Source organism: Cibotium barometz, chromosome 52, assembly GCF_041138505.1.
Source record: "Cibotium barometz isolate CiBa-2024 chromosome 52, ASM4113850v1, whole genome shotgun sequence".
In the NCBI taxonomy this organism is placed as follows: Eukaryota; Viridiplantae; Streptophyta; class Polypodiopsida; order Cyatheales; family Cibotiaceae; genus Cibotium; species Cibotium barometz.
In genome coordinates this window covers 18,022,831-18,037,783 of record NC_141097.1, presented here as the reverse complement: position 1 = coordinate 18,037,783, position 14,953 = coordinate 18,022,831, and the positions used below count along the sequence as shown (strand labels likewise).

Below are 14,953 nucleotides of genomic sequence, written 5' to 3'. Positions count from 1 at the left end.
CAAATTCTCGGCCATAAAGGAAATTCAGGGTTTGAATTACTGCTAGGAGTTTCCGATTGTAGACCGAGTAATTCTTTTCCGTGGGCAGTAACTTACGAGACATGTAAGCTAGTGGATGGCCATTCTGTTGTTACATAGCTCCAATTGTGATGTTAGTTGCATCAATGATTACTTGGAACGGCTCGTCCCACGAGGTAAGCGTGTGAATTCTCCAATGAGAAGGTAGTTCTCCCCTATCTGCAAAATCATTAATATTTTCAATAACTTTGAATGTCTCCAACCTCATCCTTGGTCTTTAGAAAGAAAACCTAATTAAATTTGGAGAAGTCATCCACCATCACAAGCGTGTACAACGCCTTGCTCAAAGACGCGGTACTCATCGGACCACACAAGTTTGCATGAACAAGAGCAAGTGATGTCGAAGATTTGTGTGTCGCCTCCTTTAAAAGGCAACTTAGTGTTGCTTTCCTTGTAAGCAAGAGGAACAGATGGAAGTTGGAGCCTTGATGGTCAGTAAACCCTCGAAGCTTGCTGAAGAAGTTGATAGCTCAAATGGCCAAACCGAGCATGCCAAAGAGTTAAAGAAGAACCGTGAGAGATCAAAGCGGTCAATTTGTATAAGCCACTATCCTGGACTCCTTGAGCCAAGACGTTACCAGTCCCCTTATCACGAATAGTAATCGATTGAGACGAGAGAAGATCGCTTCCGCACTTTGAGCTGTAAGGGCACTCACTGGCAAAAGGTTAAATGCTTGATCTGGAATGTAACGAACATCAGAGAAGTACCTCTTGTCGTTGGAGGAAGCAGAATATGGGAATGGAGCCACATCCATGAACTGGCATGGAGGAATCACCCAAGGTGATAGTGCGTGTCCTGGCAGTAAAGTCCTTGAACCAATCTCGATGAGGTGTCATGTGAGCAGTAACACCGCTATCCAGAATCCAAGACTTGGCTTGAGAAGCCACAGGCGCCAGTGCACCGTGAATGGGAGAATAAAATCATCCTTCTTGGTTTAGGACACTGTTGTAGAGGTGGAGTCCTTTCCTTCTTCATCCCGCTTCTTCTTGTAACTTTGGGGCTGTTTATGACCTTTCTTGCCACAATAGTGACACCCTACGTCCTTGTTTTTAGAAGATTTGTCTTATCTCGAGCAACCAAAGATCCATCAGAACTACTTGAGGTGCCGGTCTGCTCCTCAAACTGAGACTCAATCTCCATAATGGAGGGAAGCACTTTCTCCTAAGTAACTACTAACTAGAACAACCCGAGGAGAAGAAACAAGAGACGGAAAATAAGCATCAAACCTCTCCAGAAGCTAGGAGAGAAGCCGACTAGCCATGTCCTGAGTAGAGATATTCTTGCCACATACAGCAAGCTCGTCCTTGAGGTCTTTCATCTTTGTGATGAAAGCAGATAATGAAGGAAAGGTGGCCACCGAAAGGTTATATAGTGTCCCCACATGTTGGTCGACCTGTTTTGGATTGCTCTACAACCATCATTATGTTGGCCGACTTGATTTCCTAATGGCCAACTGCCCTAGGAAAATTGCTGCCCACGGTTGCATTTCCTTGCTTGCACATGCATCTGATGTTGCTGCCTGACTGGTGGTGAGTAGAACCAGTATCAAAGTGGATAAGAACAGGTTGATTGGCAACCTTGCTCCAAGCCATAAACAACTTCCTCTTCTCTAAAGGAGTGTCATCCATCCGCACGAGTTCTTCAAAGAGAGCATTCACTTGAGGTGATTTTTGCAATTGATTCTCCTTCTTTGGCTTACTGGGGCACTGTCCAGCCATATGTCATTTTTCTCCACAGTGAAGCGTTTTCCTTCTTTGGTATACACTGCCAACTGTTGATACGTTAGCTTCCTTCTGGATGGCAGAAGTGGTTTTCCACCATCCTTCGGCTTCCGCTTTTGTTGTTTTGACTTCTTTTGGTCAAATACCTTGGCCTTCTTCTTTTGGGACTCTGCTTTGTAAGACTTCCCAATTGTCCAAGGCATATGCAATCCTTCTGCTTCTATGGTTGTATCTTGAGTTGCTTCCAAGGTGTACGGTTTTGTCATCTTGATCGTCCGTCGAAGCGTTGGTTGTAAGCCATGGATAAACTTTCTCATCTCCATATTTGAGGGAATTTCATTTAGACATGTGACTTTGAGAGAGGTTGCAACATTTTCCCCTTGCTTCTGCTTCAACTCATCCCATTCTTGTTGCACATCAGCTTCAAAGGATGAAGGTAAAAACTTCTTATTGAACATCTCCTTGAAGTTCTTCCATGTCTTTGATTCTTTCTCTTCTTGGACAATCTTGAGCCACCAATTCAAGGGAGCATCCTTCAAGTGCATTCTCGCCATCCTGATCTTGGACTTTTTTGAATAATCTTCACCACCAAAAGTAGCATTGAATTGCCTAATGAAAGAAACAACTTTTTGAGAATCTCTCTTACCATAAAAAGCATCAAACGTGACGCTCTTTTCTCCGGGCTTGAACTCCCGCTTAGTAGTTACTTGTGAAGTTACTTCATGAACCGCTACTCCTTTCGCCATAACAGCCTTAGGCGAATCAAACACCATGGAGATTTGTGGTTCTTTGGCTTTCTCCTTGTCCTTATGAGGATTTTTAGGACAAGATGAGGCGGCTTGGGTATGGTGGGACTTCGAGGTTATAGCTTGACTACCTCCTCTGATGATGGTGGGTGAAGTAAATTTCATGGTCTTTGACTTTTTTGAAGTAGAGACTCCTTTCATGTTGTTGAGGTAGGCTTTCGCTACAACAACACCATCAAACGCAGCAGCCTTCTCAGTAAGAAAGTCTTCAAAGACTATAGCTTCAGCTAGCATTAGCTCTTCTTTCCATGAAAACTTGAATCTCTGGATCTACTTGGAGCTCTTTGTACCTTTGAATCTTCTCATAGTCTGAAAAAGACGCTGTCAAAGAACGTCGAGAACCTCGAGATTGTTTATGAATACTCTTCTCTCCTTCTCTTGACATGGTGAATGTAATCTGTGGGCTGGCCAAAATTCTCACCTTGGGAAAGTTCTTACAAGAGAAGGCTTAGCTCTAATACCATGTAACGCAAGGGCAGGTGAAAGTGACAAAATTGAAGAACTACTTGTAACGAACCCACTTAATCAACAATCATAAATAACGAAAGAAAGTAGGATTCAGAGAAAGGAGAAACGAGACATCATTGAGAGGGAAACAAGCCCCTCCCCCTTTGCAGGAATTTATTGAATCAAACCATGGGCACAAAGTGCCTGAATCTTTACAATAGATGATAAGTGTGTTCCCACATGAAGAGGGAGTGCTCCAATTTATAGGTTTTGAGGCTTCAATGCTCTAGAATGGAAAGAGTAAGCTTCAAATGACAAGTGGCTACTTTAATGGACAAGTGTTAAGCTAAATTGACAAGTGTAAGGTGAAATGATAGGTGTAGGGACAGTTGTCTCATTCCAGATGCCACATGTCTTAATTTAAGAGGTGATTCTTCCATAAACTCCTAGGCTAAAAATATCCCAACTCAGAAAGAATTTGACAAAGGTGCTTTAGTAACTCTTGATCCTTGCGAAAATTCGAAGGTTTTGATGCAAACGGAATTTCCATCAGACTCTGCTAAAAATAGCAACTCTCCTAGATTCTAGGAGTTGCACGCTTTAGGTCCAAGAAGGTTTCGTTGTAAAGATTCACCTGCGCATGGTTTGTTCAAATGATTTGAGCATCTGGTTTCGCCTTCGAAACCACTCATCACTCATCTGGGCGTTTTGGTCAATTTGATCATCTGAGTGCTAAACTAGTCATCTTGGAATCTGGTCTATGACCACCCGACTGAAAACTTTGGGCGTTTTGGCCAATGGCCACGCGTAAATAGAAATGAGCATTCTAGATTAGCCAATCAAAAGATATACAAATCACAATTCATGCTCCATGAGCTATCTGATAATTACCAACTCCCATATGGAACAGTTTTGAGCAAGACAATGATCAATTTGAAGAACAAAGTAGGAGGCTGGTTACACCTTGCAACTTGTTAACAAGACTGGATTGTTGTGAGAAAGAACGTCTTTTTCAGCCATATTGCTTTATTCAGTTTTCTGTGCATGAACTTGGTCAAATATTGCCTGGTCTCTTCTTTCATGATCCATGCTTGAATGTGTGCAATATTAATTGTTATGGGATGCAATTTACTCATTGTTGACCAAATTTGGCAGCTTCTCTTGCAATGTGGTAAGATGAGGAGGTTCTACGTGCTTCCTGAGCAGAGATGTATGAAACCTGCTATGCATAAGCTTGTTTGTAACTGTAGCTCTTTATTCACATCATTAATGACTTTGGCATGGGGAAAAAGGACCAGAGGTTAACAGGAAGAGTCTGGCACTTCTATCAAATATGTTTAAGTTTGTGTTTAGTGATACTAAACCGACTCGTCTAATTTGTATTTTAGATCTTGGCAATGGTGATCCTCTTTGTGCTTGTAAGTGGCATGTGCATTACTAATGCATTGTTTTGGCTGATTCCATTGTGTATAATAGTCGGGAAGAGTGCATGATAACCAATCAATCTTGGCTCATTATTGTTTTGAATCGTAGTAACGTGGACTACGTAAATTTTTGAAGGCTTTTGACATGCTAACTAATTGACACATTTTCTTCAATATTATTGACTTATGAATATAAATGATGTGGCCTTGTCTTTCTTTTGAATTGAGGCAGTTGCTTGCTGTTGTGGGTGGTGGAGCAGCCGGAATTTTTGGAGCGATTAGGGCAAAATCACTTTGCCCTTCCTTGGATGTTCTTGTTCTTGAAAAAAGTCAACTTCTCTCCAAGGTAAATTGAGTACTTAGTGTTTTTTTAAAGGGGTAGCCTATGTTAGATTTCAATCCTTATTGATGGTTTATGCATTAGAGCTTGATTCTACATGGTCAAATGTCATGAGATGAAATTTCAAAAGTCTTATAAAAATTTTGATCTTCATTCAAAATTTCAAATGCCAAATTTGACAAATTCCAAAGATTGATGGTTATGCTCTTGTATTAGTAGAGTTCTTCTTGCTCAGAAATACAATTTATCAGTCAATCCAAAAACACTGTGGCACTATGCTTTGCATATGTAACTGTGAAGCCCATGTTGGATAATGTATGTTGACATATCGTGTTGACATATCGGGTTTATGTGTGTGGCAGGAGTTCACCCATGTTATGTATTTGGCATTTGTGGTTTGAGGGAAGGGGTGTCCTCCTAGTTTGTTGTAGGGAGGCAAGGGTTTTCCCACATTAATTGGTATGGTTCATTGGTTCAAAGATTTATTTGATTGGCCAAATGCAAAAGAAAAGAACCATCTAAAAGGTGTAGATGAGTTTTATGGATAGGGATGCATTTATGAAGGTCAAAGAGGTGAATGAGTTTTAGACAGTTTCATTGGGAACTAGAAAATGGTGTACTTGGCTTACGTAATTTGGTCTTGATTAGTGGAGTGATTTAGTTTTAATGTTTTGCTTAATCTCTTATGTGCACCTTAATCCTTAATTAATATTTTTAATCATGTGCTCTCATTTGTTTTGAGCCTCCTTAGACTCAATTTGAACTTGGTATGAGAGCACGATCACAAGGCCATAGTTTAAGATTAGAGACGAGATCTCAATGATGTTAGGAAAGGATTAACTCTAGTTTAGATAAATGATTGGTTTAGCACTTAGATTAGAAGATCTACTTGCTCTCTTTCTCTTGTCTCCATCATTGTGAGTAGGTCCATTTTAGGTTAAAAAAGAGTATCTTCTATGTGTGAATGAGAGAGAAAGAAATAAAGAAAGAAAGATATATAAAGCGTCTACTAAAGACCCAATGGGTCTATGAGACCAAAGTGATACAATAATGTCCATGGCATGCCTCATCATGGAACAAAAAGTAAAATAGAACAAAATAAAACTATCTTACTGGAGTGATACAAAAATGTCCATGGAAATCTCATCATGGAATACAAGGAACATGAAACGTGAAACATGAGAGGAGCATTAGCCCCCAATAGATGGTATACCACTCCCCAATATATCAAGCTTGGGGCTAATGAGTGTGGCTGAGAGGTCTCCCTCAGCTACGTCAGGTGGAAAGGTAGCTCGATGGCGGTGGAGCATGTCCTGGATCTGGAGATGATGAGTTGATTGTGGCTGTTGTCCGGGGACCTAAGGTCTTCGGACAACAACCACAATCAACTCATCAACTCCATATCCAGGACATGCTCAAGGTCCTTGGACAACAGCCACAATCAACTCATCAGCTCCAGATCTAGGACATGCTCCACCACCATTGAGCTACCTTTTCTATTAGTGCGCATGCGTGGTTTGAGGTAACTCCTCTTGGGCAAGGTGAGTTCATGGGATCAATTGGGTCCAAAAGAAGTTGATGGTTGGCTAGCAAGGGAGGGGGTTGGGTGGCTGGGGCCTAAGCTCTCTCAAGAATGTGTCCCTGTGTCTGTAGGGCTCATGTAGGAAGAGCCCTAGCTGAACCCTCCTTGGCACTTGATTGTTTCCTTTTTTTTTTGGCACTCGAAAACCTTTGGTAATGGCCATTAGAACATATCTAGTAGTTTTTGGCTACTAGATACGACTCACAAGCTTTCTTCCATCTTCATGAAGCAGTGCCATTTCAGTTGCTCCAGCCAAAGTAACACTTCCCCCTACGGACTTAAGGTCACAGCTTATCTTCGAGGCCTAAAGCAAACTTATGGACTTCCAACACGATTTGTGACTAATCTCTTTCTAATTCACCTTAATCCTTGATTTATTGTAAAGACACGAGTGAAGGGTCACGTCTCGCCACTGATTATATCAAAAGGCAGTCCATACAACCTGTAAAGTTGCTCAACAAACTGTTGCGTCAATTAAATTGCCTTCACTATCACTTTTGTAGGTAAAGATTGTGCCATCTTTATCGGTCTGTTTACCACCACCCATATAGCATCATGCCCTCAGATGGTCCGTAGAAAACCTAGAATGAAGTCCCTGGAAATACTCTCCCATTTACCTCTTGGGATCTATGAAGATGTAACATACCTCTAGCCCTAAGGTGTTCAACCTTATTCACTTGAAGTTGGTGACATTTTAGTACATAGCCATGGACCACGTTCATTGTAGGCTAGTAAAACGTCCATTTTACTAAATTCGCCGTACCCTTGGATGACCGAGTGTAGGAGCGTCATGACATTCATACAAGATCCACACGAGAGAGGACTTACACCACACAAGAATGATTGTATTATGATAATACTTCCACAATATACAATGCTTTTCTAGGCATCAAACCTCATCTTATGTTCTCTTAATAAGAGGGAGTTCACACCTAGAGTGTTCACACCACTAGACACATTACTAGACTCCGAGAAAGTAAACATGGTGCTAGGTTAGGAGAGAGTGGAAGGAAGAGAGAGAGAGAGATATGATAACACACACAAGAGAGAGGAGTTGCACCACACAAGAATGATTGTATTATGATAATACTTCCACCATGTACAATGCTTTTATAGGCATTAAGCCTGATCTTATGTTCTCTTAATAAGAGGGAGTTCACGCGGCACGCCACTATACACACTACTAGGCTCCGAGAATATCCGACTAACCCCCCTTCGGAGTGAAGGAGTGTCATCTAAGAGAGAGACCTTCAGTATGATGATTTGGTCTCTTAAACTGCAATCATGTGATAAAAAAGAACACAATGATGCTAACACGTGGAATCTTGGGAAGTTTGCCCCATTAAACTTCTCAATGAACATGTTAGTCAAGCATGAGAGACATAAGGTTTTAAGTCACATAAAAGGCTTTTGAGACTTTTCACAAATTGAAGGAGGTTGTAGCATTAGCACCAATGTTGGCACTGGCATGGCAGGACTACCCATTTGAGGTTATTTATGATTCGAGAACCATGCTATTGGCATCATTTTACTTAAGCGTGGGCATTGTGTAGCTTACAAGAGCTGCATGCTGAAGTCTCCACAAATTGAATCACTACACATATGAAAGGAAGATGTGCGGGGCTTTAATTTATTTTGGCATGACCCTGATTTTGCAGTGAAAATTGATCATTAGTCTTGAATGGTTGTAGACAATGCCTAATGAGCATTGGAAAATTTGTTGGAAACAAATATCTTAGCAATTTAGAGGGATGATTGAGTAGGTGCCAAGCACCCGAGTCAGAAGGGGTTTGTTTCTTTCATTGGTGTTGTGGAGTCAAATAGCCTTTCCACCATGCAAGGTAAGTATCACGGTTGCCCTGAGTTTACCAAGCAGTGGTTCCATGTTCTCACTGGCCACGGTTGGGAATATGCGATCCATGAGATTTGGTTTTTCTATGAAGGCTAACTGTTTGTTCTTCTGAAGTGTAGAGCGATACTGTTGCACGAGCAGCACGATTCCATTTGAGGTGAACATAGGGACGGCTATGCACAACACGTTAAAAAAAGTTAGAATGTAGATATTTCTGGTCTCAAATGCAGACATATCTGTTTGGTTATGTGAGTGCGTCTTTAATTTGTCGCAAGGTCAAGTTACCTCATGGTTGCTAATGCCTTTGGAGATGCCGGACCTTTCTTTTGAGCAGATCAACCTGAATTCTGTGACAAATTTATGTGCCAGTTTGGGTAAGAGAACCACCTAGTGCTTAATGATTGTGGACAAGCTTAGCTTGCTTGTCATGTTCATTCTGTGCAGGGGTAATGTCCTGGCAGAGGAAACAACGAGGTTGTTTTTGGGGTATTGTCATTTAGTAGTAGGAATGACTAAGTCCATTGTGTCAGACTATGATAGTAAGTTCACGGGTCACTTTTGGAGGGTATTGTTCAACATTTCGTACTACGTTTGTAACTATTTCGCCCTCCGAGCTCTTTTCACATGATGGAACTCATGCCCGGATCATAAAGCTGGCATAGGAAAAAGCACCAATCTTGGTCAAAAAGCAAGAAAAAGCAAAAAGTCAAACTTTGTTGACGGTATAGTGTCCAAGGAAGGGGTTAGGATGGACCTAGACAAGGTCAAGGCTATTATGGAATAGCCAGAGTTGACTAGTGTGCATGCAGTTCGAAGTTTCCTTGGCTTATGCTCGTATTATAGGAAGTTCATCAAGTGGTTTGCCGTGATAACTAGTCCATTGCATGATTTGACAAAGAAAGCCGTGGAATTTCGGTGGGCCAAAGCAGAAAAAGAATCCTTTGAAGCATTAAAATTCTATGCTAGCAAAGGACCATTATTGATTATTCCAGACTTATCAAAGTCTTTTATGGTAGAGTGCGATGCCTCAAGAGATTGCATTGGAGCAATCTTGAACCAAGAGGGCCATGTTGTGGCCTATGAGAGTCGAAGACTTCAAGGAGGCGAAAAGACCGCACCCACATATGAGAAAGAGTTGATGGCTATCATCCATCCCTTAAAGATTTAGAAGCACTATCTTATGGATGTCGAGTTTATTATCAAGACGGATCGTCAAAGTCTAAGGTATTTCATGTCGCAACCTAAGATATCCGAAAAGCATATTAGATGGGCTAGTTATTTGACCTAATTTCATTTCCGATTATGCATACTCATGGAAAAGATAACAAAGTAGCATATGCCCTATCTCGGAGACCCATGACTCATGTAGTTTTTGTGGGATATCATATGGACTTTACTACAACGAAAGATCTTTATGCTACAGATAAGGATTTTAAGGATACTTGGAACAAATTACAGAATGGAGACTTGGTGACCTCTTATGTCATCAATGAAGGGTTTCTTATGATGCAAACCCGATTATGTGTGACTAAGGATTTACGGCCAAAAGTAATGGAGGAATGCCATGCTCCACCTTACATGGGGCATCGAGGTATCTTGACAACAACTCAAGCTTTGGAGAGTTATTTTTATTGGCCTAGCATGAGAAGGGACATTGAGCAATATGTTAATGAGTGTTTGGTTTGTCAGAATGTCAAGATTGACTGACAAAAACCCTTAGGATTATTGCAACCTTTGTCAATTTCCAATTTTCTATGGGAAAGTATTGATATGGACTTTATCTTTGGATTGCCAAAGTTAGGATTTGGGAATGATGGAATATGGACTATTATTGATAGATTCAGTAAGCAAGCTCACTTTATTCCCGTAAAGAAGACTATCCGCATAGAGCATATGGCAAGATTGTTTATTCAATAGATTTTCAAGCATCATGGATTACCCAAATCCATTGTGGGAGATAGTTAGGGTTTCATGTGGGAGACACACACAGAGAAGAAGGGAGAGAGAGAGAGAGAGAGAGAGAGAGAGAGAGAGAGACATGTGGGGATAAGTCAACTCACAAAGTATGAGTGTGTGACTCCCCTATCACACATGTATATTTGCTCTAGTGCACATAGTGCACTTAGTACTTTTAATGTACTAAGTATACTATGTACTATAAAACTTATGGGCTTGTACACACTATAAGGGTGGGCATAATGCCTTTACCCCAACAACCTCCCACTTAAAGGCAATGTGCCCTTAAGTGAAGGAAAAGAAAAAATCAGCATGTACATGATAATATACAAGGCCATATCAAGGCTGAAACTGGCCTCATCCAATGCCCATCAAGTGTCTGCAATGAGCAAACCGCTCTGGAGGCAAGCTGGGTTGTCATCCGTATGAATCTTGACAAGCTGAATCAGCTTGTCCTCTATCACCTCTCTGATGAAGTGATACTTCACATCCACATGCTTCGTCTTTTGCATGAAAGACAGGGTTCTTTGCCAACTGGATGGCACTCTGATTGTCACAATGCAACAATGGAATATCCCTTGTATAACCCAAATCAACCACTAACCGAGATAGCCATAATGCCTCTTTGCAAGCCTCTGTGGCTGCAATATACTCGGCCTTTGTAGTAGATAAGGCAATGCACTTCTGCATCCTGGATATCCATGACACAGCACCTCGTGTGAATGTAAACACATAACCGGTAGTAGACTTCCGGTTATCTAGATGACCGGCATAATCCGAATCCGTGTAACCATGCACTAATGCATCCTGTTTGCCAAAGCAGATGCACATATCCTGTGTGCCCTTCAGGTATCTCATGACACCTTTCACTGCTTCCCAATGCTTCTTGCCAGGGTTGGCCATGTATCTAATAACCACTCCCACTGCAAATGCAATGTCCGGCCTGGTAGCAACCATGGCATACATGAGACTGCCACAAGCTGAAGCATACAGAATCTTGGCCATATCAGCCTTGTCACTATCCGACTGTGGGCTGTCCATAGCACTGAGTTTCACATATGGAGGCAAAGGAGTACTAGTCTTCTTCCCCTCCATATTGAACCGCTGCAAAACTTTGCCAATGTATTCCTTCTGAGACAAACACAACACATGCTGATTTCTGTCCCGAAGTATCCGCATACCCAAAATGTGATTTGCATCACCCAAATCCTTCATATCAAAGGTCTGATACAGCCTCTTCTTCAAGGCATCCATCTCTTTATGAGATTTCCCGGCAATCAACATATCATCAACATACAAGATGAGGATCAATAGACTGCCATCCAAAGCTTTCTTGGTGTATAAGCAGTGATCTATGTCACTCCTCCTGAAATCCTGGGATTTCATGAATGTATCAAATTTATGATACCATTCCCTTGGTGCCTGTTTGAGCCCATAAAGACTCTTTTTCAGCTTGCATACAAGCTTCTCCTTTCCATTCACTGCATAACCCTCTGGTTGTTGCATATATATCTCCTCATGGAGATCACCGTGAAGAAAAGCAGTCTTCACATCCATTTGAATCAAATCCAGATCATCATGAGCAACTAAAGCAAATACAGCTCTAAGTGTGGTCATTTTGACCACACACTGGAGAGAAGATCTCATCAAAGTCCACACCATATTCTTGCTTGAAGCCCTTAGCCACTAACCTGGCTTTGTATCTTGGCTTTGCATCAGGTGCAACTTTGAGCCTGTAAACCCACTTGCATGGCAAAACCTTCTTGCCTGTAGGCAAATGCACCAACTCCCATGTTCCATTTTTGTGCAGAGAATCCATCTCTGACTTCATAGCGCGCTCCCAAAGAGCCTTGTCTGCCCTCTGTAAAGCCTCCTTATAACAAGAGGGCTCCCCACAGTCAGTGAGCATCAAGTAGTCAACCCCTGGAACAAACCTGTCAGGGGGTCTGGAGGGTCTTGTGGACCTCCGTACCCAATGATCATCATTTGCAGGTTGCTGTCCAGCCTGCATATCACCTATTGGTGGCTCCTGTTCCATGCTATAAGGTTGAAAGATCATGCCTGGTATCTCCTCTAATTGTGGGATATCCATAGGGATATCTTCTGCCATCTCTAGCTGTCCATTTGGACCATATTCAGCACCATTTAAGGGCTGGTTTTGTTGCTGTAATGGCTGATTTACAGCCCTTGGTTGTTGTCCATGATGTCCATCATCATCAAAGATGACTCTGCCAGGCTCCTGTTGCCTTGCAGGCTCCTTATACATGCATGTTTCATCAAAAATGACATCATTGCTGCGTATAATCTTTCTATTCACTGGATCCCAAAGTCTATACCCCATTTCACCTCTGTCACCATATCCTAGGAATATGCATTTGTGAGACTTAGGATCAAGTTTGGTGCGTATTTCCTTGCGTATGTGCACGTACGCAACGCAACCAAACACTCTCAAGTGCTTGTAGGACGGAGGCTTTTCTGTCCATACTTCCTGTGGCACTTTCCCACCAAGCCTCGTGTTAGGTGACCTGTTTATAAGATGAACGGCTGTCATAACAGCTTCAACCCAAAAACCATGAGGTAACGCAGCATGTGACAACATAGAACGGACCTTCTCCTGAATGGTCCTGTTCATCCTCTCTGCTGTCCCGTTTTGTGGAGGACATAAGGAGCAAAGAGCTCCCTCTTGATGCCTTTAGCATCACAAAAGTCCTGAAATTGTTTGGACATATACTCTCCACCATTGTCGGAACGCAAAGCCTTCAGTGTTTTGCCAGTTTGATTCTCAACATGAGCAACAAACTTCTCAAACACTGAGAATGTATCACTCTTCAAACGAAGAGGATAAACCCACACCTTGCGTGTGGCATCATTAATAAAAGACACAAAATATTTTGCCCCTCCCAAAGAAAGCTGAGGCATCTCACATACATCTGTATGCACAAGCTCTAAGTGAGCATCTTTCTGTCCAAGAGCTTTCTTGTGGGGGCACTGGAGTTGCCTGCCATATATACAATGCTCACAAAACTGAAAACTTCAGAACTTTAGAGAAGGCAAGTAACCAAAACGAGACAATTGCTCCATTCCTTTAACACTCATGTGTCCCAACCGGCTATGCCACATAGAGATTTCCGGCAGCTCGGTTGCATTTACATTAGCATGGTGACAAACACCAGCATGCATGAAGTAAAGAGTGTCCACCTTAGAGCCTCTGGCAACAACCAGTGAGCCCTTACTAATCTTCCACTTTCCACTACCAAATGTGGTAACATAACCAGCATCATCAAGCTGTCCAGTAGAAAGTAGGTTCTTCTTGATCTTAGGCACATGCCTGACATCATGGAGCATAAGCTGTGAGCCATCTGAAAACACAAGCCTCACATCACCTCTGCCAAGAATCTGGCATGCATGGTTGTCACCCAAATAAACTACTCCTTCATTGCCAGCAGTATACCTGACAAACAAGTCTCTGCAACCTGTGACATGAAAGGAGGCACCTGAATCAATGATCCATGAGTGCATACCATGACCATCTCCTGCATGGAGTGAATGGGCATCAAGTGAAGACATGAATAGGACTTCATCCTCACTGTCACCTGCATGTGACACATTGACTTCTTCAATCTTGACTCCACTTTTGCCCTTTGGCTTTGCATCTTTGGCTTCATCTTTGTCTTTGTCTTTGCCTTTGCCCTTTTCCTTTTGATCATTCTTTCATTTGTAGCATTGCTTTTTGAAATGTCTCTTCTTGCCACAATAATGGCATTCCAAGTCCTTTTTGGAGCGAGACTTGCTCCTTCCCTGTTCTTGGCTTTTACCCCTTTGCTGGGATCTCCCACGTGCATTCATTGCATGGGACTTTCCAACAGAGTTGTTCTTCTTGTTCATCTCCTCTTGAAGGAGAGCACTCTCCACATTTGCATATGACAGCATAGCATTTGAATTGCTAGTGGCTGTCCTGAATGTGTCCCAACTCTTTGGCAAAGTGCATAAGAGAAAGGTGGCTTTGAACTCATCGTCCATTGCCAATTTTTGATTGATGACCTGGCTGACAACACCATTAAACTCATCTAGATGGGCTGTCATAGACGCCCCTTCCTTCATTTGAAGACCTATGAGTTTCTTCAACCAATACACTTTGCTTGAGGCACCTTGCTGGGCATACAAGTCCTGCAATCTTTGCCACATTCCCCAAGCTGTCTTCTCTTCACGTATGCTGAAAAGTAAAGAGTGACACAGACAACATGATGGTGGATCTTGCCAGCTCATCCATATCTTCCCATTCTTCAGCAGTAAGAGAAGCGGGCATTACACCCCTTTCTTTGATGGGCTTGTGCTGCTTCTTCTGGAGCAACACATTATAGCACTAGGTTTGCCAAATGTCATAATTATGTGAGCCTTCAAGCTTCTTGATGTGAAGCAATGAAGAGCTCTCACCTGTGGTTGCCATAGCAATATGCAACCTTTGTTACAGTCAATGCCTGACTCCCTGCAAGATGTGCAAACACTGCACCAAAGCACACAAAGTGCTCACAGTTGTTCTCCCAAAGTTTATCTCCCACTGCGGAAGCACGAATGCAACTCTCCTCGCACTGAATGTGATAAAATCACCAAAATCTGGTTGCTGCAGATTTATGACAGTACCTTAGATGTGCTCTATTCCCCTTCCAAAATACTGTACAACAGTACTAAGTGCTCACCAATGATGTACCAAATCTGTACCGACAAGTACAGCAGCTGAAAATGAGC

The 14,953-nt window shown here is 42.2% G+C and overlaps 1 protein-coding gene across 12 annotated transcripts in view; it reads left to right on the top strand.

Moving 5' to 3' along the window:
- LOC147608888 (FAD/NAD(P)-binding oxidoreductase family protein) overlaps positions 1-14,953 on the top strand; it is a 142,182-nt gene that overhangs the window by 24,862 nt on the left and 102,367 nt on the right. For all 12 annotated transcript variants that reach the window (XR_015264295.1, XR_015264293.1, XR_015264294.1 and 9 more), the window contains exon 2: positions 4,710-4,823. Coding sequence is in view for 7 of the 12 variants with exons in the window: in XM_086788069.1 (XP_086644195.1) it covers positions 4,710-4,823 (114 nt within the window). In the remaining 5 variants the exon portion in view is untranslated. The remainder of the gene's footprint in view (positions 1-4,709; positions 4,824-14,953) is intronic.